At 37.2% G+C, this 27,127-nt stretch overlaps 1 protein-coding gene across 1 annotated transcript in view; it reads right to left on the reverse strand.

Annotated features, from left to right (window-relative positions):
- Positions 1 to 19,260: 19,260 nt before the first annotated feature.
- Positions 19,261 to 27,127, reverse strand: part of PTPRD (protein tyrosine phosphatase receptor type D) — a 371,958-nt gene continuing 364,091 nt past the window's right edge. Inside the window, exons 37-38 of the mRNA XM_086770018.1 lie at positions 25,691 to 25,826; positions 19,261 to 23,276 (exon numbers count right to left, since the gene is read on the reverse strand). Of these exons, the coding sequence (XP_086626144.1) occupies positions 23,208 to 23,276; positions 25,691 to 25,826 (205 nt within the window). The 3' untranslated portion in view covers positions 19,261 to 23,207. The remainder of the gene's footprint in view (positions 23,277 to 25,690; positions 25,827 to 27,127) is intronic.

A 27,127-nucleotide genomic window follows, 5' to 3' on the forward strand; every position in this document is an offset into this window, starting at 1 on the left:
GGTGCCTTTTTTTTTTTGTTAGATATCCTGGTAAGATAGGGTCTTGGTTCAACAGTGTTATGAAAGACCAGAAGAAAATACAAGGGATTGCTGTTAAAGTTTTAAAGACAACAACAGACTAGCAAAGCTGTAAAGGTTGTTGCTGATACATAATTATTACCAAGCAGTCTGGGAAGGTGGAGACATTTATGATCTGCCTACATGAAGGCATAATGAAGATTTTAACGGGATTTTGAATGTCTATAAAATGAGGTATGGTGAGCTACCTGCTACAATAAAACATATGAAGCTTTGTCCAGACTGAGTAGAAAGCTGGATGCCCATATTTTAAATTTACTTGGAAAAATAGGACAAATTCCACGAAAGCACAAAATCATTCCATAACTTTTTAACAATGTATATCTTTCCAGTCAGTTTACGTTTTTAAGAGGAGAGTCTATAAGCTGCTATACAGGAAAAAAAAAAAAAAAAAAAGATTGCCCTTGATCTTTTATGAAAATGTAAGAAAAAGCAAAATCTGGATTTAGAAAACTTCAAAGAAGAAGTAAGACAAATATTTTTTTTTTTTACAGTGCTGAGTCATTCCAGTATAGCAAGAGATATGGCAGCTTTTTTTTCATTGTGAGAGGCAAAATGTGCATTGACTTAAATTCCATCCAGATTTGACCTGGTACTTTTGGCTATTTTTCCACCTCTTCCATCTCTAGAGCTGAGCTTTTTACCCTCATTGTTCAATGTATAGTCTACATTCTTTGCAAGTTAGCATTGACTGAGCATCAGAAAATTTTGTTTTTCACATCAAATAAGCATATAGATATGTAAATGTTTTTTTAAATCTTAGTTCATCTTCTCGGGATGGAAAAGACCAAGTTTACTAGAAGTATTTATTTCCAGAAATAGCCAGCATATCAGGGCCTAGATTAAATAAAGTGTTAGAAACTGCAAGACCTCAAGTTACATCACTTGGTAAATTCTTGCTTTTCCCCCTCTCACAGGCTTATGAACACAACTTATGGCCATTACACAGGGACAATTAGACAGTATTCCCACTCAAACTATTCTTGGTAACTAGTCCTGTTTTCTTGAAGATGGGTGGTGGGAAGCTCGAAGAAAGGTGAGAGGCTATAGGTTTGAACTGCATAAGCACCCAAGGAAACAGAATCGCTCCTCTGTAACGCTAAGCAACCATTTTATCAATGTGGTGGGTGCTGTTATAGCCACTTGGAAAAGTGATCACACTGCCATTCATGACGGACTCAGATTGCTAGGGAAGTGCATAGTGCACACTCTTCTGTGTCTGTAGTGAGCATCTAGCAGAATGGTTTACTTTGGGGAAAATTAGGCTGAAGAATGTCTTGATACTTGATCAGGATGTGACAGATGGAACAAAGGACTGTGCACACCAATAATGCTATGTGTGCTCAGATACATAAGTGTCAAGAGAAACATGGAGAAGCCTTGCAACTTCAAGTTTTCCTGAAGTTTCTCTTAAGTAAAACTGTTACTGGACACAAGGGGTTTTTTTTGCTAGTTTTATCAAATCAGCATCTTGGCTGGTTTTGGACACTTGAAATCTGTTTATGACTGTTCACATGAGGATGTGAACGTAAGAAAGATATGGGCCTTTTGGAGTGAGACCAGAGGAGGGCCACAAAGATGATCAGAGAGCTGGAGCATCTCTCCTATGAGGACAGGCTGAGAAAATTGGGGCTGTTTAGCCTGGAGAAGAGAAGGCTCTGAGGAGACCTTATTGTGGTCTTCCAGTATTTAAAGGGAGCTTATAAGAAAGATGGGGAGAAACTCTTTAGCAGGGCCTTGTGAGAGGACAAGGGGTAATTTTTTTTTTTTTTAAGGTAGGTTTAGATTAGACATAAAGAAGATTTTTTTTTTTTAGAATGAAGGTGGTGGAACAGGTTGCCCAGAGAGATGGTACGTGCCCCATCTCAGTAAACATTCAAGTCCAGGTTGGACGGGGCTCTGAGCAACCTAATCTGGTTGGATATGTCCCTGTTCCTTGCAGGGGGGTTGGACTAGATGACCTTTAAAGGTCCCTTCCAACCCAAACTATTATTCTATGATTTTATGTGCTGCTTTAAATAGGACTGTGGATTCAGCTGCAAGCAGAGCATGTAGGGGGTGTGTTTAAGTTGAATTGCTAATGACTTCATTAATCTTTTACTGCTGCTATGTAAGAACCTCAAAAACAAGTGAATTTAGAGAATTATTCCTGATGTATTATGGTGCACTTAGTGCATTTCCACTTGAAAAAATAATCAATCACCAACATAGCCTTTGTGTCATAGCACAAGAGATAACTATTAAGCTTGTGATTGGCTTTTACACTGGGAAGGACTGCAGTGCTGTGAAAAAGCTGGTAAAAAAAAATTGTTTGGGAATAGAATATACAGTAAAATAGTATGCTGTGCACTGAAATCTCCTTCCCTGTGTAGGTGAAGTATGGATTTCTGGTTCAGGTATGGATTTTTAAATATTTTTTTTTTTTTAGCTCTAGTTACATAGTGACTTGCTCTTAGTTTTCAGGCAGTCCTTTATTTGGGTAAAGCTTAGGTGGTGGATAGAAACTTTTACCCATGTCTATTGTGCATCATACTCTCAGAGACTGAAAAGGTTAATTAATGTCTCAACATCGCTAAACAATGGAAGAAACCGAGCAAAACATTGATAAACTGCAGATGTCTAGACAGATATCCTGGTTTTGTAGCTGAAGCAGCAACACGTGTCTAAAAACTCCAAAAACTGCAAGACAGGGTATCTTGTTTTTATACACCTCCCCCAGAATAGAGCCAGACCCTGTGTATGAGCTCAGGCCCTAGATAATACCAAGCATGCACAGCACTGCCAAGTGACTGCACAATGGAGCCCAGCTCTGGGGGATGCAAAATGACTTTGTGGACGCTGTCTTGCTGAACATTAGGTAACATCATGCTTCAGATAACCGCATGGCTTACAAAGGACAAAAGGGCTTTGCATTTGCAGAGAGCTAACACCCAGCACCATGGAGACAGATCAACAGGATGCAGCAATCACAAGCTAAACCACAGGCAGGGAGCACCTGACCTCCTAAGATGGAAGGACTGGTGAAGTCCCCCAAAACATCAAGAAGCAGGGGCTGATACAAAGGACTACAAAAAGGGTCGCCGCATGAACCCTTGTGTGGACCTCTACCCCACTCAGACAGACCTTCGGGACGCCAATTCTCTGTGGTGGCACTTTCATCCTTTTGAGGCACCCACCCCACCCACTGTGTAAAACGGACTTTCAGGACACTGACTCTCCATGGTGGTATTTCCTCCCCTTTCTTTCTCTTTTCCAATCTCTCCTCTCTTTCTCTTTCTCTCTCCCCCCGCCATTACCCTCTGTGTATGAATGAAATAAAGAACCAACATATGCATTTGACACCGTTGTGTCCTAATTCTGTAACCAAGAAATCCATACCTTTCACGACTGGACTTTTATTGGTTCGTAACACATACTTACCATAAAATCCTGAGGATGGACAGAAAGCTACAAAATGTGGCTCAGAAATGTAGATATCGTGAAGAATATGTCTGTTGGTCAGGTTTTTTTTCATATGCAAGAATCCTAGGTGAAAGATACACTATAAACAAGTGTTCCACAAAAAAGACTTGTGAAAACAGTTCCCTTCCTGGCTATCAGGTTTTTTTTAAAAAGAAAATTACTCTCTCTCTCTCTCTCTCTCTTAAATGACAGAGAGGTAGAAATAAAAAAAAAAAATCATGCTAGAAGATGGCTCTTTTGATTTCAAATAAGTTGCTGGGAGAAGAGACTATATTTTAAATAGTCACAAGCTTGCATCAACTTTTGACCCTGTTTTGTAAGCTCTACAGAAATACTGAAGTTCATATACTACCAGTGAAGTACTTTATGAGAAAAAAGTTTGAAAGAAAATAGGAGAGGATCTATAAATGGTGGAATGAAGTAGTGAGGAAAACAGAGTTATGCAATGATGGGAAAAAATAAAAAGTCTTCATGCAAATACATATTCAGAGGAATCATCAGTGAGAATCAGAATTAACAACTTATTTTTCAAAAGACAGATGACCTAGAGAGAGGTACTCTGTTGAAAAGCTAGGATGAGATAAAGATCTACAGCTACTGAGTGATATCTGATGAGACTCCTTCTATTATTACTTTGTAGAAAACATTTTTTATACTCTAGTTTTAACTAATGTTTTTATTCTAAGGACTTCTGCTTCTGATATTGTGAAGCAATGCAGCTAGCTTTACAGCAATTAACATGTCCTGTTTACATAGTTTATTCAACATTTCTCATATCAGCCATGCTGCAGGAATGGGAAGGTCTCACTTGATATTTTAGGAATTTATTGAACCTGCTAATAGTTTATTAGTTTGGATTCATGATTGTTGCAATAGATAAGCTGTCAGTCCAAAAAGGAATCAGAGCACATGTTTGAAGCACAAATGATCTTTTTTCTCCTGGGGTAACAGACTCCCCTTGGTGAAAGAAATTGCAAATTATTATTTGTTCATATGGCAGAAAATTGCAAATGCAAAATAAAATAAATATATTCTTCCATTACTAGATCTTAGAATTGCCTATAAGGTTAGAGGGTCTAGGATGAGGTTGCTTATGAGTTGGAGGCTCTAAGTCTGTTTAATAGGAAACCTTTAATAGAACAGGACAGTTAAATTATATAATTAGATCAATGTTCTTTGTCAGCTGACAAAAACTTTGTTCATTTCTGGCCCATATTTAATAATCTTCAATATCTTTGAGTGGTGAGTTTATAACTCTTTTTCCTTATGAGACGTAAGTGGCTATCCTAGAATAAATACTTGCTTCAAAAATACCTTCAAGGAAGACTGTTGTTCCATAGAGCAAAAATCTGAGGTTTGACTTGTCAGAAGATGTTGCAGCACACTAACTAATATGGATATATTTCAATCAAATGAAGATAAAGTCACTTTTTTTCAAGGACAGAAAACTTTTAAACATGTCTGTAATACTCAGCCCAGGCAGGTAGATCTGCAGTAACCCGTAGAAATTCTATTGGGTTCTGTAGGAAGGAAGAAGAGAATCATATGTGGATTATTTTCACAAATTTAGGTTACATTGTTTGATCATTTGCCTACTTGCTTTTTGGCCTTTGTATCTTTGAAAAGTTTATAAGGTACAACCCACAGAGAAGGAAACTCTCCCCACGCTTGCAACACAGCTAGTGCCTCAGCCATATCATTTCAATCAGGAGATGTCCTTGCTTTCTGTTCCTAGTATCATATCTAGTCCGCCATCTTGCACAGTCAAGCCTCATTACTCTTGCTGGCAAGGGGATCCTTTGCTCAGCAGCATGCCCCACCTCTAACAAATGGAAATGAAATACAGTAGAAAAATAATCCACAGAATCATTCAGGTTGGAAAGGAAGGATTCTATTCTTAAACTAGGTTTACTTTTTTTTTTCCCCTAAGTCTCCTACAATAGTAAGTTAATGAAAACCTGTGAGGTTTCTTTTTGAACAAGGAAAAAAAAAAGAAGTATTTCCTTGGTTTTTTTTTTCACTCGAGTTCTCACTTGGTCTGTTACTTTTTGTGAGTAAATGCTTATTTTGGATTTTCACCTTTTCATCTGACAGTAACACAATTAGGTGGATGTCCTTCACTTGGAATGACATGTTTTTTCCAGATCTTATTTGGATCTCATTTTAATTGTCAAAGTTACTTGTTGTTTATATACCTTATTTTGTCTCTCTACATCTATTTAATCTTTAAAATAATGCATACAACAAACCTTTTAAAAAATCTCAAAAAAAAAAAAACCAACAAAAAACCCAAAACCAGAGGGAAAAAAAAAAACAAGTGCATGATCTAAGTGTATTAGAAAAAGTTTTAGGCTGTTCTTTGTTTTTCTTAATGCTTATTTATGCTTTATGCAGAACTGTTGCCCATTTAGGAGCTGGAGATATCCTTAATTATAGGAATTATGGGAAATATCCTGAATTATGGGAGTGTATAATTGAATCAAAAATCAATAGCAATTCTGAAGCTGCAAGCTTTTCTCTGTTTCAGGCTAGGTCATTGTAATGGTCTGCTCAGCCTTCAAGAGAAACCTTGTGTGTTTTCAGTTTTGTTTTGTTTTGCAAGGAAAGTATCTTTTATTTATTTACTTTCAGCCCTGTCATCAGCCCTACTCTCACTGAGCAGGTAACCTCCTATCATCTTCAGTGAATGCAACAGTAACATCACCCTTGTCTGTCAAGGGTGACAGAGAGAGACACACTTGGCCTTTTTCTACCTGTGTCATCTATCAATCACAGTCCCTACAACACTTGCCTTTCATCTTGATGAAATGCTCTTGCTCACCCTGTTGGACTGGGAGTAAACGCACTCCATTCAGTTAGGTAATAACACTACACAAAGGTTACAATTTGTATCTGAATTGGTCAGCAGGTAAAGATTGTCAGAAGATGATAATAAACTCTCTCTCCCAGTTAGATCGTATTTTCTAGAAATAAGAAAAAATCCAAACCAGGTATTGCCTCCTCAGCCTGTTTCTGTGAACTTCCTGTCTTGTGTAGTCACTGCTGAATGTTGCACTGGAAAGAAAAGTGTTTCATCTAATACAATGAAGCCACATCTAGACCGATGTTACCCTGTCCTCAGTCATATTTATACAAAACCAGTACCAGCTCAACACATCACATATTTATTTCAGTCTATGTAGCTAACATTTTAGTGATGATTTTGTGAATCTCCAGCTTAAGCTAAAAACCTAGTTTAAGAGGTCTGGAAGGACTTGATTTTAAAAAGGCTGGTGCCTTCAGAAGTTTTGGAATGACTGCTTGAAGTTAGCTATGCAAAAAATTCATGAGATAAAAAGGCCCCTGAAAAGTTGAAAAATATCAGTCTGTGTTTACAGACCGTATTTCAGAGTTTCATAAAAGAAAGTCAAGATGTCGTGTGCTAGGAACTACTCTTCCACATTTCAATGTTGCATTTTCATTATCTTCAAGGACAGACATGCAAGACAAGCATGTCGGGCCTAATGTGGTTTTGGAAGAGTGAAAAGTCCCAATGGAGCAACAGTTCAGTGCAGATACTGTTGCTAGCTTCTCAAATTCCTGGATTATGCTACTTCTAGTTGTTACACATGTGTGGATCAGAGATCAGGGCTTACTCATTGTGAAAAGCCATTTTACACCCATATAAAAGAGCTTATTTCACAAATGAACAAGCCAAAGGTTTAGCTTATTTGAATATCTGAATGAGATCCAAAACAGATTTAATTGAATATTCATTTCACGCAGCTTTAGCCAACTGAGTTGCTTAAATGAATTGATCCCATGAGTAACAGGATATATATATGGATACTTAATGAATGAATTGACAGTAGCCTTCAGCAGAGTCTGACATAAAGCAGCAAAAGAGTGCCAACAGACTAATTTGTATCCTAACACACAACAGTTTTACAATACAGTATCTGGGCTATGGAAGTAACACAAGAAACCTACCTTTTACAAGCTCTCCAGAGGTTGTCTTCTTTCACTGCTGAGACTCCAAGGTGCTGCTATTCCCATATGGATCATTCCCTAGGCATACAGATCTGCTTTCTTCCAGGCACACTTTAAGATTTTCAGTGGAATTTAATAACAGCTTCTCATTCGCTTACTGTCAGCACAATTCTGAGCTTCTATCTTCCTAATAATATTTGCAGCCCTCACCATGGAGCAGTGCAGAAGTGTCCTAGCCCAAGAGGTATTACTTTTTGCAAGGAAGTGCATGAAAATTAATTTCTGACACTTTCTGCTTTCATCAGTCTTGAGCACTTTCTTATTTTTCTTTAGATTACGTAGACCTCTCAGATGATTGCAACTCAATGGGTCTAAATGAAGACCTTAACCTCTTCCACCTTGTGGAAGAAAGGAAGGGAATGTACATCATGGTAGTACCGTTCTTCATACCATCTGATTCTTGTCTTTTAGCACTTGCTACAAAATGTACAGGGCAGAAGAAATAGTGCGCTTTCAAAAGAGCGGCAAAACCTTCCCTCAAACATTCCTTACGTACCTGTGTGGCTGGTTGGCATTGGCCAGCTGCTAGACAATGACCTGGCCGCTCCCTCACTCCTCTTCCTGCTCCAACAGGGCAGGGGGAGAAAATAAGATGAAAAAGAGCATGGGTCAAGGTGGATACAGGGAGACCATTTGCCAATTACCATCATGTCCAAGGCAGATTCAACCTGTGGAAAATAAGTTTAATTTATTGCCAATTAAAATATTTTGGGATAGTGAGAAACAAAGACAAATTAAAACAACACCTTTCCCTGCCTTTTATTCCCCAAGCTCAGCTTCACTCCCTCACTCCCAAATCCTCTACCTCCCCTCCTCCCCTGGGCAGCACAGGGAGATGGGGAATGGGGATTTGGGGTTGGTCTATAATTGTGTCTCTCTGCAGCTCCTTCCTCCTCACACATTTCCCCTGCTCCAGTGTGGGTTCTCCACAGGCTGCAGTTCCTTCTGGAAATACCTATCTGCTCCAGTATGGGGTTCTCCAAGGGCTGCAGGGTGGATATCTGCTCCAGCATGGTCTTCTCCATGTGCTGCAGTGGAATCTCTGCTTTGGCACCTGGAGCTCCTCTTTCTCCCCCTTCTTCACTGACTTTGGTGTTTGCCAGGTTGTTCCTCAAGCTTTTTTTTTCCCCTCACTCCTCCCTCTGTCATTTGGCCTTTTGCCCTTTCTTAAACAGATTTTCGCAGAGGGGCCCCTTCTCTGTGCCATGTAGCTGGCAGCCTCAGTTGTGTCCTTTGGTGCGTCCATTTTGAAGCTGGCTGGAACTGACTGAAATGGACTCTGTCTGGCATGGGGCAGCCCCTGGCCTCTTCTCACAAAGGCCACTCCTGAAGTCCCCTACTGCCAGCACCTGGGCACAGACACTCAATTCAGCCTGATGGACTTTCTATCTGTTGTGTGTTCTATGTCACCTTGCTTGCAGCAGACCTAACAGCAACCCCTTGTTTTGAAAAAATATCGGTGTACTCCTCCAAGAAAGCGTGTATTTCTAAAATCAAACACAAGGACATTCTTGTGAGTACTCAGAAATGCTAACTGCAAAAACAGAGAGATCTTTGACAGAATTGTTTGAAAAACCAGTAGCTGAATGTGAAAATGAAGTGAGACAGATGAGCATGTGATCCCTAGAAAGATCACACACACTGTGGCTCTAGAAAGAACCAGCAGAGTGAGCAAGAGCTTTTGTTGGCTGACAGAGGTTCAGAGCCACAAACAAGTCCTGTGTCTTTTGTTCTGTTTCTCCTGTTGGGTTCTGTGCATTTACTGTAAATACAAAACTCCAAATTTAAAAATATCTGACTATGTTTTCAGTTTCTCTTTTAACCTCATTTCTTTTTAGCTCCTTGATAATGAAATTTCTTCTTTGTAAATTCATGCTGACTACTCCCATACACTTTCTTGTCCTTCATGGATTTGGAAATACTTTTCCAGACTACTTGCCCCTTCACTTTCTCAGGGATTGCTGTGAGGTTGACCAATCTGTAGCTCCTCTGATCCTTCTTCTTGTCCTGATGACAATGGGAGTGATATTTGCTTTCTCCTAATCCTCAGGAACCTCCTCCTTCTCCTCAATCTGTCAAAGACAACCAAAAGTAGCCTCACAATGAGATTGGCCAGTTCCCTCAGCACTCATGAGTGCATCCTGTCAGGTCACTGCATATGTGTAATTTCAGTTTCATTAAATGTTCCGTGACCTGATCAGCATCTACCAATGGCAAGTCTTCATTGCTCTGGATTTTCCATGCATATCAGTTCCAAATAAAACAAATATATTTCTAATCCAATGTCATAGTCTAGCCCTGATCAGGGCCAGACTACAGTCTCTCTCTCACTCCTCGCACCCTCCAAGAGAATAAGGAGAGATAATATAAGAAAAGAAGGCTCGAGGTTTGAGATAAGGACAGGGAGAAATCCTTAAAGTCAGGGCAAAACAGACTCAGCTTGTGGAAACCTATTTGTTTATTACTAAAACCAAAGCAGGACAATGAGAACAAGAACAAGCCCATACCTCCCTCTTCCTGTGCTTATCATTATCTCTACCACCTTTCCCCCCTGAGCGGCACAGCAGGGAACAGGGAGTTGGGGTTATGGTCAGTTGATCATTTGTCTCTTTATGCTGCTGCTTCCTCGTCGGGGGAAGAACTCACATTCCTCCCCTGCTCCATTGTGGGGTCCCACCCACAGGCTCCAGTCCTTCATTAACTGCTCCAGCGTGGGTCATTTCTTCCATGGTGTGCAGTCCCTCCAGAACAGCTGCCCCAGTGCATGCCCTCCATGCTCTTTCAGGCATCCACCTGCCCTGATGTGGGATCCTCCCCGGGCTGCAGATGGATCTCTGCTCCTTCATGAGCCTCCATGGGCTGCAGGGGAACAGCCGGCCTCACCATGGGCTCCACCATGGGCTGCGGGGGAATCTCAGCCAGCAGCCGCATTACTGCTCCCCTTCCTTCTTCACTGACCTTGATGTCTGCAGCCGTTCCTCTCACAAGAAAAATTCTTCAGAACAGACAGACATATGCCTCTTGGGTTCTCTTCTCATCTCGTCTCCTCTCTACTGCTTGCAGCCGGGCCAGGCTGCCTGGTGGGAAGCCAGAGGGTGAGGGCTGCAAGACCCACAAGACTTACGTCTCCCCCTCTCTGCCCCTGCTCAACGTCTTCACATCTTTTTTTTTTTTTTTTTCTGTTTTTTCCCTTCTTAAATACGTTATCGCAGAGGCATTATCAGGTACCATTCTGTCACCAATTGGCTCAACCCTGGCCAGCAGTGAGTGTGCCCTAGGCCTGGCCAAGTCCACTAGACAAAGGGGAAACAACTTCTAGAAGTTTCTTACAGAGGCTACCTGTAGCCGCCACCCCCCCCCGCCCCCCCCCCTAAATAAAACCAGATCATCCAAATACTTCTTGCAGTTTTTTACTGGCCAGTTTGGGAGGTGTCTACTCAGCTGTTTGGGTTTTGTGGATTCCATTCTTAGGCATACAAGTCTCATCCTATGGACTCTGTAGAGAGGAGTTGAGCATCATAGGTTTCCATAGGCATACTGGCATTCTTACACCCCACTTGCATGACTGTGCTTTGCTGGATTCCCACAATGTGGGGAACACAAAGGTCAATTCTATGGTACACTCCACTGGTGAAAGAAATAGAAATATTTTTGTTGCGTGGCTTGCTCATGAAGTGAATCCATTTCCACAGGTGAGTACAGTTTAAGAAAGGACACTCAGAAAGAAATTAGTCATGATGATCTATCTTTTTCCATTAAGAAAAATTAGAAGTTAGGATATTTTCTTTTTTTTTTTTTTTTCCTAGCTACCTGTTTTGTACCACAACTTCCCGGTTGCAGCCTGCTGTGTCCAAGCTGGAGCTTATCACTCAGCAACTGGAACTGCTTTTCAGCTTACCTTGAGAACTCTTAGCTCCTGGTAATGAAGGACTGCACATAAAATGTCTATGCTGGGAGAAGGACTTTCTAACATACATATCACATGCAACATCCCTCCTCTCTCACTAGAAGCAGTCTGCTTGTGTGTTCTTTTATTCTTTCCCTTAAACCCACAGGATAGCTAGACAGTTATTTCCCTCCTTTGAAAGAAACAAACAAAAAGAAAGGCTGAAAAGAAGCATCACCAATGTATACATTTGGTGCACGAAATCAAGACCATGCTAGGAATGCTACACTTACAACATAAGGGAAACAACAGATCCACATCGGTCTGGGAAATTGTTTGTCAGAAGCATTCAACGGTGAAAGAAAACAATGCAGATGCTTTAATTAAGCAGTGTAAGACTTCAGCTTGCATTAGTCTTGATTTTAGCCTCTGGACATTACTTCAGCTCAGGCAAATACAAAAAACTATGGGTCTTCAACCAAGGCAAAAAATACACCTCTAAGGAAATTGCTTTCAATTTTCCCTCTCATCTGAACAGGCTCAAAGCCAGACAATGGCCAAAGAGCCACTGAGCAATCTGCCTCTAAAATATAACTTTTGCTTGAAACCAAATAGCTTATGAGAACACAGATAGAAATATAAAAGGGAATGAGAGGGCTGAAGCATGCCCCACTTTCTCACATTTGTAGATGAGACAGGAAATACTTTTTTCAGCCATAAAAATCTCTCTTCAGTCGGAAAATCATTTTAATGAGGAATTCTGGCAAGTAAAACTGAAATTTCTGGGCAGATGATGAGTTGCAAATTAGGGAAATAATTTCAGTCATTTTTATAAAAAAATGCTATATCAGTTGTGGAAGAAATGTATATGGAAATCCTAACACTGGATTAATTCTCAGGGGTAAGAATAAGACCACTACATAGTATGCTTTATGTTACCTGACTCCATGTACCTCGCTTTACAATTGAACCATTAAGGAAAATGTAAATGCCCTCTGTGAATCAAAATTTCATCAATGGATTGACAAGATAAAAGATTTTGCTTCATAGATGTAATATCTCTCAAAACCAAGGAGAAAGGATAAAGTAAATGTTGCGGCTAAAAATTATTCCACTAAAATGTCCTGTTTAAACAGATCAGGTATCTAAGTATCCAAAGAGGAAAACATGAATGACACACATTTTCTGAAGAGCTAAAAACACCAAGAGACTTCCTAACACAAATGTTAAAAAACACTGTATAATGTTCACGTATATACCCTAAACATATATTTGTATACATATATGTGTATGTATATATGAATGATGCTTGTCAAAGGTTATTTCCTGAGAAACAGAAATGTGTGTTAAATAAAAAATTCTTCAGTTTGTGTTTTTACTTTTGACACTAAAAAGCTGAAAAAAAAATTGAATGAGATCAGAAACCTGGCCTTAGAGAAGTAACTTAAGGTTCAACTCTGAAATTCTAATTCTAATTTTATGTCCCATACATAAAAGGACAAAGCTTTCATCTACTTTTTGAAACCATTTTGTGTTAAGTAAATACTGCCATAAAGCCATCAAGTTATCTGGTCCAAAACTTCCTTCTCACTTTGCTTTTTTTCCCAGATACTGAATGCTGCTAATTAACTAGTGCTAAGCTGAAATAAAGTCACTATATATTTTTTTTTTCCCAGTTGTCTTAGTGTAGTCATGCTAATGTTATCTTTTGTTATTTATTTTGCTTGTCTTCTCCTTTTGATAAAATAATTTGACTCAAGAACAGTTTTAATATCCTATTAAACTGGTGGAGGAAGAGAGGGAAGGAGGAACTTTTGTTCGCAAAGCTTGTGCCTACATTAAATTTCACTTTCCTTCCATTTTGTAAGGATTTATCTGAGCTTGTTGATCCTGAATTTATATTGTTTGATTCTCTATAATTGATATAACATTGATATTAATCTCCCTCTTATAGCTATTAAAAGGGAGACAAGGTCAAAATATAAGCCATACTAGAATGATGCCAGCAACTACCTAGAGCAGATGCCATCAACAGAATTTATTTCATACATATCTCTCTCTTGCTTTGGGGAAAAAACAAACAAAAAATCCAAGTATGTATTTAAAATGTATGATGCTTCTATGAGCAGAAGTTTCCCCAAAACATGACTGAACTTTTAATTTACTAAAGCACTTCCAAAAACCTCAAATGCAAAAGCAGATCTAACTTTGGTTTCTGTAATACTTTGTGTAGAAGAACAGATAATGTGTATATAAAAGAATACAACTCTCAGCATGTAATTAGCCTTTTACCCCTTTGAGAATTTACTCCTAGCAATTAAGAAATTAACACAATCACACAAAATATTCTTTACTTGTTTAAAAATATCAATTTTGTAATCAGGCAAAGGAGTATGTCCAGCTGGGTCCTCAGAAGATATTTTTGAGAAATATTAATGCAACAAAAACACTTGTAAAGAATAAATTATCTATATTTCTAATGCCAGTCAATCTCAATTATTTCAATTTGAGAACTCTTAATTTTTAGAGAGGAAAAATCCTGTCTGAGCATGGAGCATCTATGTTAATTTTCCATTACTTCTAAAGAGTACATGTATTAAGTGATTCAGACACAATAAAGCCACACAGATTTTTTTTTTATACAACCTTTAAAAATTACCAAACATCAGACATTTATCAAATGTCTTTTATTACTTATTTGATAGCACTTAGCTAAAATTCTATGAATAAGGAGCTAAAAATAGATTAAAAAAACCCACCTTTTCTATTGAAGTTAGAAGTTTGTTTACTTCAAAAAGATTAATTTCTATCTGGTGTTCAAGAAACGAATATTCATAATTTTAAACTTAGTAAAAAAGCCTTGAAATGCATTCTCTTATCGTAAATGTATTTGTTCACCTATTTGACCTAAGCAGTAGCATGGATGCTTGGAAGCAGGAAGGATGGTAGCTCTTTCACAGCACAGATGAGTGCTGGTGATACTTTCATGTTAATAGCATACGTAAGAGTAAGATTCTAACTGAAGCTCCAACGGCCTCATCTGTGAGGTTTGATTGCACATGTGTACTTTTTCTGTAGAGTTTGTGGACAGTTTTAGTCAACTAATATTGATAGTGTTTATGTATTTGTTGCACTCTTTAGCTCTCACACCTTATTATCTACAGTTTCTAGACAGTAACATTCTGCTTCCCATTTTGTAACTTGTGGGCTTGACTATTGTATTCTTCCTCCTGCTCCTTCACAGACTGTGCAGAAAAAGCTTTGCAGTTGGCTTCCCAGGAGCTGTAGTTATAATTTGTGGTAAATGGCAACCTTGGAAGTAACAATTGACAATAAAAATCAGTAACTAAATGCTGTGGGTTAACCCCAGCCAGCAGCTCAGCTCCACACAGTCATTTGCTCATTCCATCCTCCAGTGGGATGAGGAAAGAATCAGATGGGTAAAAGTGAGAAAAATGGGTTGAGACAAAGACAGTTTAATACATTAAGCTGCATGCACAAGGAAGGTGAAATAAGGAATTCATTCACTGCTTCCCATCAGCAGGTGGATGTTTATTCCTTTCCAGGAAAGCATGGCATTCTGTGTAATGGTTACTTGAAAAGACAAACACCGTAACTCCGAACATCCTCCCTTCTTCCTGCTTTCCTCCATCTTTCATTGCTAAGCACAACATCATATGGTATGGGATTTCCCTTTGGTCAGTTGTCTCAGCTGTGTCCCCTTCGAACTTGTATGACCCCAGCCTACTCGGTGGGGCAGAATGAGAAATAGAAATGGCCTTGACACCGTGTAAACACTGCTCATCCATAACTGAAATATTGAAGTATTATGAACACTGGGTCACCAGTCTAAAACATAGCACCATAAGAGCTGCTATGAAGAAAATAAACTCTGTCTCATCCAAAACAAGTACACTAAAAATAAATACTCCTTGTTGGTATTGATTTTCAATAAAAACAAATATTACCTTTAAAAAACAAAACAAAACAAAATACAACCAACCAAAGTCAAAACACCACTTGGAATATTGTTATTTCCCATACCTATATTCAAGTTGAATAGGAGTCTACCTTTTTCCTCCTTATCCAAAAGAGCTCTACTTCACCATGCAGAAAGGCTGCTCTGTTACCTACTCATTATGTTAGACCTATTCTGCAGCCACATTCTACAATGGTTAAAAATGACTTTGTAGCAGAATATATTGCTCCCTTTAGGCTGAGTCTGTAGTTTTGGGTCTTACTCTGTCATTTCAGTTTTCTGCATGGTGCTGTAAATAGGGTATCAGTTCTCTAAAACTGTCAGGGACTAGAGTGAACAGTCAAAGAACAAGTATAAGCATTTGATGAAAATAGAATAGCAAACTTTTACAGAGGAAATGGAATAAAAAGGGTTCAAACAGAAGACATGAATGTGTGAAATATTCTTTGAAAGTGTGGACTATTGAGAGGATGTTGAATTAACTTGATAAATATTTTATATGTATGTAACAGAAGTACATGGTTTTACTGTTGCCAGTGAAAGATGGCTGTTTTCACAGATCTGTGTTCAACTAGTACTCAACATTAGTCACTGATTTTTGCAGGATTTGATGTGCTTACTTTGGGTTACCATGGTGTATGAACAAGATGCCTTGTAGCGGTAGGACTAACTGGTTGGTTTGGCTTCAGTCAGTGATGACAACAATTTGTCTCATGAACTCAGAAATGCTAGCTACACCCTCTAGATGATGTTTTGTTTTCTTTTGCTGTATGGATGAAAACTTGCTGTGTATTTGTAAAGTGCTTACCAAAGGGGAATGCTGGGCTCATTCAAGACCTTTAGACCCTACAAGATTTCAAGAACAAACTGGATTTTTAAAGACTAGAAGTATAGCAATCCTCATGTATTTTCAAATAATTTCTTCCAATGAAGAAAAACTTACATTCTGTTCTCCTGTTCTTATGTCTGAGAGAAGGAAAGGCATTTTCAGGCAGTTTTGACTTTAAAGATTTACATTCTAGATCCAATAAGGCTGTTGAATATATAATGAACTGCTTTTATTGGCAAAGAAAGGTTGTTTGCTTGTTCTTGCTACAATAATAAAGACTTCTGCTGACAGAAGCAAGCTGAATGTGTTTTGCGTTCAAAAGCATCCTATTTATAGTCTAGATGCAAAATGATCTCTATTCACTACAACGTCTCATTTGCAGGTAATCATTCTGCTTTCCTCTGAAAGCTAGTCGGCAGATGTTTCCTCCCATCTCGACTCATTGCATTAGTGACAGAAAAATATTCTGCATCCTACTATGGTACCCTTCATAAGCAGAATTGGAGGACAGAACCAGCTTGTTTAAAACACACACGACAGTGTAAAGACAAAATACATTCTCTTGAATATCATTACAAGTACATTATTCAAATTCTTCAGTTTTTGAATTAAATAACTTTCCAAATAGTTGCAGTTAGTAGCATAACATTAATAAAAGACTCCTTTCAAATAGAATAGAATAAAAAAAAATAAATAAACACAAATATAAGAGAAAAATAAAATCAAATAAACCAAAACAAAGCAAAATGAAATAAAATAAAGCAAAAATTTGCCACAGGTCTTAAAGTAAAAATTTGCAACAGATACGTAGTCTCATACCCCATCTGTGTTTCATTTCCCCATGCACAGTGATAGAATGAAGAAAGTACCAGTATTTCACACTTCTGAAACTGCTTTAAAGATATTCTTTGATGGTGCAAGTAATATTGATACCATTTGGTACTTTCTGTGGTCATTTTTGCCAATTTGATCCAGTGCTATTGTTGAAGCTTGGTTGTCTGAAGATGTTAAATTTCAAGGTTTCATAATGCAAGGCTATTTCATAGAATTCAACAAGATATGTATTTTTTTTCATGTTAAGTTTTATGGAAGGACAAGTAATTTATCACTGGTAAGTTGACTTACACATCAGCAAATTTGCTGGTTATTTTCCTCAAAATTCCCAAGCCTGTGAAAATTAATTAAATATAATTCTGCTTATAAAGCTGGTTAAGAGGAAAGAAAAAGGTCATGTTCACATCTGAGAAAAAAAAAGACTCACCAATTTCTGTGACACTTTTCTATCCCTTTCTTGACCAGTGATGGCTATAATGTTATTTAGGGTACTGATCTGTTGTATACTGACCGTCTGGACATTCTGGTTAGTGAAAAAATTCTTTCTATGTATTCCTTAACAGTACATTTTTCAATACTTTGTTTACACTTTTACCAGTAACTCACTTTTGTCATAAGCTTGCACAGACTGTGAGAAGCAGGCAGTGGGAGAAGAAATACAAACCACAGATGAAAATCCTCTCTTGCTCTAGAATCAGGATTGACTGTCTCATTTTGAAATATATGAGAGTAAAAGAACACTACAGATTCAGAGAATCTGGGAATTTGGTCCAAGTGTCTGTATAATATTGAAAAGATGTAAATGTTAGTGTGTTTGAAAGTCTATAGCTATTGTTTTGCTTTGAGATGGGTTAATTTCACATCTCTACAGGATTTCTTACCTTCAATGACCTCAAAGTACATGAGATAAAAATATTTTTTTTTCTGTGTAAGGCAAGCACGAATTAGAACGAGTCTTGTTAAAAGCCATTAACTTAAAATGTATTAACCCATGCATAGCCAAGTATTTTTGTCAATATTCATTTTCAAACTTTATTTTGGCCCACATTAGATGCACAGAACAGAAAAATCCAAAGAAGTCAATGCTGACATTAAAGGTCACCATCTAAAGCCACTCAGATAATTAAAGAAACCCTTACATACCACAGCTTTAAACTACCTTGCACAGACTATGCAAAAAAGGTTCAAGCCAAAGGCAGCCTGCAAAGCAGTAACTATAAAATCCACAGAAGTCAGTGGAAAAAGTTAGTAAGACTTTGTAAGAATAACCAAGGTTTCCCATTTATACTATTATCACCATCTTAATGTGGAAATTAAGCTAACAACAATACAAGTTCTTAGCAATCAGTCTAATGTTAATGTCTTTGCACATCCTTCCAGCACAGAGAACTGTTTATTAACTTGTATGTAATACTAATCCCTAACAGATTGTATTACCTTGCTAAGAGAGTAATCTCAGAGATAGAACCTGCCCTCTTTCAAAAAAAGCAAACAGAGAAAGAATCTTTTGTGTTTTCCTTGACTGGATTGCCATGTCATGCCCCCTGTAGCTTGCCTCAATACACTTGGCATGTTCATCTAAAACTTTCTTGAAGTGCTTGAAAACACTTGCACAGTATTTGGATGACAGCTTCACAGACCCACATTTGCACGTGCTGCACATGCAGCGCAGAGCAGAAATGAGTCACGAATCTGTAATGGTTGCTTGCCACAATTTCAGTAACTGAATTCTGACCAGTGACTTTGGATCTACGTCAGAACCTGCCAAATCTGCAGGACTGAAAATTTCTCAATTTGCCCCACTAATGCAGATATTTTGCCCTCTTTGGGTTGCACCTATGAATGAACAGAAGTCTATTTTCTCAGTGTAATGATACATTTCTAAAGCACAAAGGGGAACTCCTGAGGCATGTAAAGTGTGATAATTTCAATTAAATTCATGAAGCTATGGGAATTTATGCCAAAGAGGTTGCCTATGCTAGCTCAAAATTCGCTGCTGAAGATGATATATATTTGCTAACCACAAAATGCATTTTCCACTGTCCAGCTGCTAGTTAAGAAGATTAATGACTGCTTTGTAGTTCCAATTAAACTCCTTTATCACCAAGAGGGACCAAACAAGTTTCGGTTTCAAAAGTACTGCTTAAGAAAGAAGACCAGGGCTGCATAACACTGACATTTTATTAGAATTCATTTGTAACAAATGGAACTTGTGTCAGCAAAGAACTGATTTTCATACAGACTTTCTTTCGCCACCAATGTAACGAAGTAAGAAAATAAAAAGCACGCCTTTCATTCTGTAAAACATTTACGCGTACTACTAATTAGAGGTAATTGTATCTTTTTTAACAAGCCATTTTACAAGGTAATTTTTTAAATTTTTCAGTCTATGCATCCAAAACAAGAGCAAAGAACACAATTTTTTATTATCTTTGTAAAGACACTCCAAGCTTGAATGGCAAAGCCACATAATGGATGGTTATGATGAGACCTGCAGCCTTCTGATATCTGTGGAGTATCAGGGCACCAAGGAAGAAAAAAAGGCCAAAAAAAAAAAAACAAACCTAAAAAAAAAGAAAAGAAAATAAGAAAAAAAATAAGAATAAAAATAAAGAAAAAATAGGAGAGAATAAAAGGAAAGAAGCAGTTGCTTTTTTTTTTTTAGTCATTGCAAACATCTTTTTTTCCTTTTTACATGTTCTGTGTTATTTAAATACACACAAGTGGATTTTATAAGCAGTTTCTTACAGATGGGTTCAAGTTATAACATTATTGGGTGTAGAATCAATAGGGCAGTGCATAGTACAAAGGTATATACACAAAGTGCAAATCTCCCTAGAGGGTCATTCCTTCCCTCAGCCATCCTCTCCACTATTTAACAACTCAAATAATTTTAAAAAAAAGAGCTAAATTAAACTTCTGTAAAAATCGTTTTTATATATTTTGTGAGTTTTTTTGCCCCATTGCAACTAATTACAAAACTAGACAAAACTACACATATAAATGTAAATAATAGCACCGTACTGGTTATGCTGATGAAACCAATTTTAAGCTTGGAAATGTACGATGTATGTAGACAAAGATGCTCACAATTTAAATTAACTGTAGAATGACTATATATAAGAATACAGAAAGTGGAATGCACATCAAAGATGCTAACAGTTATCTTGAAAAACATAAAAACTAAAAGGAATATTTAGTTGTACAAGTTTTCCTCACAAATTGGCTCTGCTTTTTTTTTTTATTATTATTCTTGTATTTTCTTTGAAGCTTGCAAGTGTGCTAGGGGGAATGCTCAGATCTTTTTACAGACCCAATGTGCAAGACTTTTCCCTAGTCTATGTTTCCAAATGATACTTTTCTGAATATTGTGTTTTTCTAATACGCTATATTGGAGTTGAAGAACATGAGCACATCACATAACCTGGCACTTCAATAATTATTTTAAAATACAAATCAAGAAAGAAGAAGAAAAAGAAACATAGTGCACATTCTTCTCTGGTTCAGATGTAAGTTATAGAATCTCATTCTGAGGTAGCCTTCTATAGTACTTTTATTCCATATATATAGACTTATATTTTTGTTTTGATTTTTTTTTTTTGTGTGTGTTTTGTCTTTCTTTACAAAAGTGTTCAAATACAATGCTTGCTAGAGTTTGGTCTTTCATATTTTTCTTTCTGCTAACAGTGGGAAAAATGGAAGAAGAATAAAAAATGTTGAGGTCACACTGACAAGCCATACCAGTGCTCCTACTTGAAACCCCATAGAAATAATTCCTTTGATACTCATGTACTGACAATGGCGGAAAGCATGATGGAAACCTCGGTCAATGTAAATGACATCCTATTAAGAGTCTTACAAAGTACTTTGTGCTGTTTACAGAATTTTCTTCATTCCCCGGAAGAAAATCTAGTGTCATTCTCAAATATATCCTATGGACTCAGTCTTGCTAGCCTTACATGAACCCTCTCACTGAAAGCAATGATTTGACTTTAGCAATCTGTTAACACAAATGAATGAGCAGGACTTGGCCTAAAATTTTTTAAAAAAGAAAGATGCATGAGCACTGCTAATATCAAGTACTGCTAGTGTACTGCTACATCTCTGCAATGATAACACTATAACCAGTGACACAGTGAGTTTGAAAAGCCAACGAGAAACAGATTTTTAATTTATGGACTGGTCTGTTATTGGAAATCTGGAAAGATAAAGGGCCTTGACTACCTATGTGTTTTGGGTTATCATTTATTACCATCCATACTTGATTAGAAACTGGAAATGCATATTTTCAAAATTGTCTGATACATGTATTAAAATGTTTGAAAAGAATAACAGAGAGATGAACAAACTGAACTAAATACAAATGAAGGCTAACTTAAAGAAATGCTATTGAAAATAGGCATCAAATATAAGGCACTCTAAATGTAAAATTAAAATTAAAACCCAGCATCCCCAAACAATGCTGTATGCCACAAAACATTTGATTTCACAGAGCAATGTGTGTTTGGCTTTGCCCTGTTATATACGATAAATGTAAATTATATAGCGCACACTATAGACAGTATACTATTGGATACAATTTTAAAACATCTTAATACCTAGTATATTACAACATTCTCCCCTCCTAAAGGGATATGCACTGACCTTTCCCACATGCACATCTCCTACGTTTAATAATATGATTTCTTATTGCACTATAGTGTTACAAATATTGAACTTCACTGGAAGCCTAAATCACATACTCTGTGTGCATGTGTGTGCATCTGTGAATGTGCATGTGTGTGTGTTCAAGTGGTAATGTGGATAGAAATGTTATTCGGGATAGAGATGATGTTCAAATATCAATGATGTGCATTCCTCATTTCCCTTTGTAACAGAAGTTTATGGGCCTTGGAAATGCGGAGATGATCAAATAGTACTTTAATATAATAGTAGTATGCTGAAAAACTTCCCCAATGCTTTGATAAATCCAGGTATGGAAGAATTTATATGTTTACGTGTATGTGTGTGAATATCTACCTATCTGTATCTCTGTAACTCTACAGAGAGTTAGACAAGGTTAGACAGTAATACATACATATACTTATATATATAGAAAGAGAGAGGGTGAGAGTGTGTATGTGCATATATGTGCATGTGTGTGTGTGTGTTAGCAGCATCTTTATACTTTGCGCCTCCCTGTTGATTCCAAAAGAAAACAAAAAGCCCCATTTTGATTTAACTGATTACAATGAATATTTTCTTAAAGAAAAATAAACCGGAAAAAAACTGTAAAAGTAATATCTAACAAGACTGTGGTACTGTAGATAAATACAGGACTGCACAAAAATGTGCAAATTTTCAAATTATTTAACATTTCTACAGGACAATATTACAGATAACAGTTCTACAGCTTAAAAAAAAATCTACAGTTTTTAAACAAAAAGATGAACAGTTATGCAACCTTTTCTTTAATTCACTTCATTGAATGATAAACTCTTGTTAAAAAAAGGAAAAAGTTTACACAGTTAAAAATGAAGCACAGGTCAGCAGTATCTTTACAATACTAAAAAACTAAATCAATGACTTTCTTTTTAAACATTCCCACATTTTCCCTAAAGTGTTATGATGAGCAGTACGGCGATAAGGGGTAACGTTGAAGTAAAGAGTCCGCTTTGTTTGAGAAGCCATGACCCAACCTTTTAACAAACAGCTTGCACTGAACTGCAGTTCTCTCAAAATTCCTCCTTGCAAAAGCATGCAATCCTGAACAAGATGATAATTCTTCCTGATTAATTTCCTCTTCTCTTTAACTTCATTCAATGTCGAACCCTTGAGGTATCTGTAAATGAGATCCTTCAGACGCCTCAGTGGTCAGGATTCTTTTATTATGGTTAGGTTATTAAACTGTGAATTCTTGGTCCACATGGAATAGGGTTGGGCTTTTTTTTGTTGTTGTTTTTGTTTTATATATCCCCAAAATTTATTTTTGTTTGTTTGTTTTTATTTTATATATCCCCAATAATCGCTCCTTCGCTAAGAGTTAAGAAGTACTTCTAAAGCACATTGTATGGCTCAGAAGCGGCTCTCTGGATCTTAAAGGGCCTGCAATAAAAATCCGCGATGGGTTTTTATGTTGCATAGTGATCAAAGCTGCCCAGATATTCCAGTGCGGCTCGATAGCAGAACTGGTATTGATCCTGGAGAAAAAAGATAGAAAACAAAAGCATCAAAAAGCCAGCTTGTTGGTGGGTTTCTATTTTCTTTCAACTAAGAGTGAATACTTTGTGGCTACAGAAAAATACACCACAGAGGCATCCATAGTTCAGCAATATTCTCTTGCTGATATCAACAGAAAACCAGTCTGAGTCACAAAAGATGAAGACACACACTCATTTAATGCAATAACATTTTCCACAGAATGCAGCTTCTTTTTGTGCAGAGACTACATGTCCACCCACGGACCGTTTGTTATTCTGGATAAATATAACATCAGCATAAAGCTTTCTTCTTATGGGAGCATGCTAAGATTCTTCTTCCCCATGTATTTGAAAATAAGTAGCAAAATATCCAATTAACTCTATAGCAAATACAACACAGTAAGTGACAAAATCCATCACAGCCTTAATATGGAATGTTGTACAGAAAACCATCAGGTTAAAAATCATGTTAAGGAAGCAAAGGGAATCCCAGCCTTTCAGTAATATAGGCTTTGATGAAGATGTGAAGATATCTTAGCTTGTGTCAAGAAAAAGGTCTAAGAGAGAAATACGCAGCTAAAGCACCTTATTAACATGAAACAGATTGCATTTCAACCCACACCTGGAAGCAACGAAAAGTTTAGTGTGGCAAGAGATTTGCTTATACCTCTGGTGAATCTAAGATTTGGCATTTCATGTTATTCTCACCGCCACACAGCAGTCCTTTTGCAGATTTATGTAATATTGCATACTTATATTAAAATGGCACATCTGTGTACTCATTTGCAACTGCCAGTCAGGATTTAAATGTTAAAAAAAGAAAAAGAAAAAAAAAAAGAAGAGAAATTGCTTCTCAAAGTCATCCAAAATACGAAGAAGGTCTGCTTATTTATCTGATAGTGCTATGTGGTAACCCCACATGGGTTATACTTGTTAAGATCACAATTAAAATTCTTTCAGAGACCAGGAAACTAATTAGATATTTGCTTCAATGTAGTGGTGTGATCACGAATAGTTCTGTTCTGTTTCCTATTGGAACAGTGGGAGAATGCATTAGACATATGCATAAATTTTAAGCCTATGTGTGGTCCACATGGAGTTCAAGCGCTTTGTTGAATAAGGATTAGATTTCCTGGCAGTTTATACTACTGAATGAAAGATTTGTTTTCCACAGAATCCTGAAAGAAATGAGTACACAACACTTCTGCTTTCAGCAGGAAGGATGAAGGGTAGCATACAGAAATAAGTCAAAGTAGGAGGGAGAATATATTGCATAGCTGAACTCTGTATTTGTCAGGTGGGCTACAAGAAGCATAGGTTTTCTGTATACTGTAGTTATTTCTTGGAACAAAAATGACAGAAAGCAGTCATTTTTCATTTTGCTTATCCAGAAGAATGATGGTAATGGGAAAAAAAATGGAATTAACTCTTCAGTTTGGTCACAGTGATTTACTTGGCTAACTGACAAGATTAAAAATAAGTCTCTTTGTTTTTCAGGTACGTTTTTATGAAGCTGTATTCTCAAAAATAAGACTACCCAGCTTTTATTGAACAAGTTTAATTTTCTTGTGGAAAATGGCAAACTCTGGGGAACCACTTTAAATTTCACAGACTGTAATTTAAAGGCCAGTGTCAATCAAATTATACATATATAAATGTATGACCTAAACTGTTTCCCTTTTCTTGCCCTTTTGTTTGGTTCTCCTAACATATTGGCTCTGCCTTAGTTCAAGTTTCAATATTCAGAAATTCAAGTAGAAATGAAGCACAACTGAAAATGTTTAAATATTCTTTATGACATGACACAGTTTCAAGCATCCAGGCCCAGGAAATCAGTTGATACTGCTTTTCCCTTTCCTTATTTCTCTATGGCACGCTTGCTAGCACAGGAATTATTTACACTATAGTTTTCCTGAATGCTGAATTTACCGTTATGATTTTCAGGCCAAACAGCCACTTGCTTGGTGACACACAGTCAAGAAAACCAAGAAAATAATACATTGTCAGTGTGAAGCCTTGAACAACGCTTTGCTCCTGGAACAAAAAAATCAGTGGGTCCACCTGCAGAAAGTTTGCCTCCTTCTTTATCACCACACATTTCTGCCAGGAAACAAAGGTTAGAAAAAAAAAAGGGTAATGCCTCTTGGAAGATGGTTTTCCTCAACTATCATAAATTAGGATCCACTACTGAAATGATTTTTTTTCTTCCCTAGCATGCAGTATCTACTGGTCTAACAGGAAATTGTCTTTGCAGTAACTTTATGGCATTATTTGACACTGTAATCATATAGTCACTACGTTACTTAAGATATAAATGTAAGCACATTTTATACAGTCTCCATTTATGGATTTTTTGGCTATGGAAGTACCTCTTTTTTTCCATCATGAGTGTATATGGATACTGTGTTGCTCACCTCTGTCTGTACCATGGCTGGCCGCTGTGTCCTTAACATTTTGACAGTCTGAAAGATATCTACAACACCTTCATATCTCATTCTTTCTAACACAATGCTTAGGGTTATGAATACTCCAGTCCTTCCAACACCCGCACTGTTGTAATAAAAGAAAAAAAAAAGAAAGGAAAAAACTAAATTTAATTGACAGTTAATGCTGAAAGAATTGTCTGACAAATTACCTGTGGTTACAACATACCATATGTGTACAGATTTCTATATGAGGAAAGGCTCACTAAGCAAAATTCCACAGCAAACTACCACATTGCATTTGGAAGAGCAACTGTGCTCAAGTAAACTTCATATGTACACTTCAGACTATTAAGTACTTCCTGACTCTCCAGTCTTCATTGCAAAGTGACTTGATTGGTTCATCCAGATAATATACAAAAATCATTGCATGGTGAATAGATGATACAATAATCATTGCATTGCAAATGAGAACATTTGTTGCCAATAACTTACACTGGAGTCGACAAGAGAATATGATGCCAAAATGTATTTTACTTCTTACTTTAGCTTATTCACATATATGTGAATGTGTTTCGCACATCTTCAGTGTGTTAGTTTACCTTCTACTTTGAGTTCGTCAGTGGATTTTCAATTAATATTGAAATTGGTCATACACACTATAATTTAAATAATGGATAAACAAAAGCCTTAAGACATAGCTTTTATTCAAGTCTGGATCTTTAGCTTTCCAATACTGATATATACATCATATTTGTCTACATTAATCTGAAATGTCTTCTTCGGATATATGGCTTGTTTGCTCTCTGTTTTGTCTTGAGTTTCTGTTGTTAGCTAAAACCCCCAAGAAGTGATAGAAATTCCTGTAATCAACAGACCCAACAGCTATCAGTTATTAAAATTATACAATCACTTATTAATGAGGATGACTCTTGTACAAAGAGACAGGTAACTACACAGAAAAAAAGAGATTTTCTAAGTCTGAACTTGTATGGGTGGAAATTAAACACCCCATCATCTCACTGTTGATGCTAATAATTTCACAAGGTTTTTTCCGATCAGATAGGCATGGGAAGTTGGAGACTTATGAGGCCTATTTACTAGACAGGAGAGTGGAAGAATACAAGTAGCAGGGAAAGACTAAATAACTCTGAACATTGATATCTACTATGACACAGATCCAGTGAACTCAGAAGAATAGTGAGGAAATAAAATTGTATGATGGTATTTTAGTGTTTGATCTAGATCAGTGCCTTTCTAGGGCTAGTAAATACATGCCATTGGATTTAGCAATTTTGTATAACCTCTGTGCCCACAGGGAGCTTAAGCGAAAGGACAATTGAGACACAACTTCTTGACAAAATGTCATGCTCTTGATGACAACGGTTCCAGACATCTAGAGCAACTGGAGCGTAAAGTCTCCTTCTC

Source organism: Chlamydotis macqueenii, chromosome Z (genome assembly GCF_036417535.1).
Source record: "Chlamydotis macqueenii isolate bChlMac1 chromosome Z, bChlMac1.mat, whole genome shotgun sequence".
Taxonomy (NCBI): Eukaryota; Metazoa; Chordata; class Aves; order Otidiformes; family Otididae; genus Chlamydotis; species Chlamydotis macqueenii.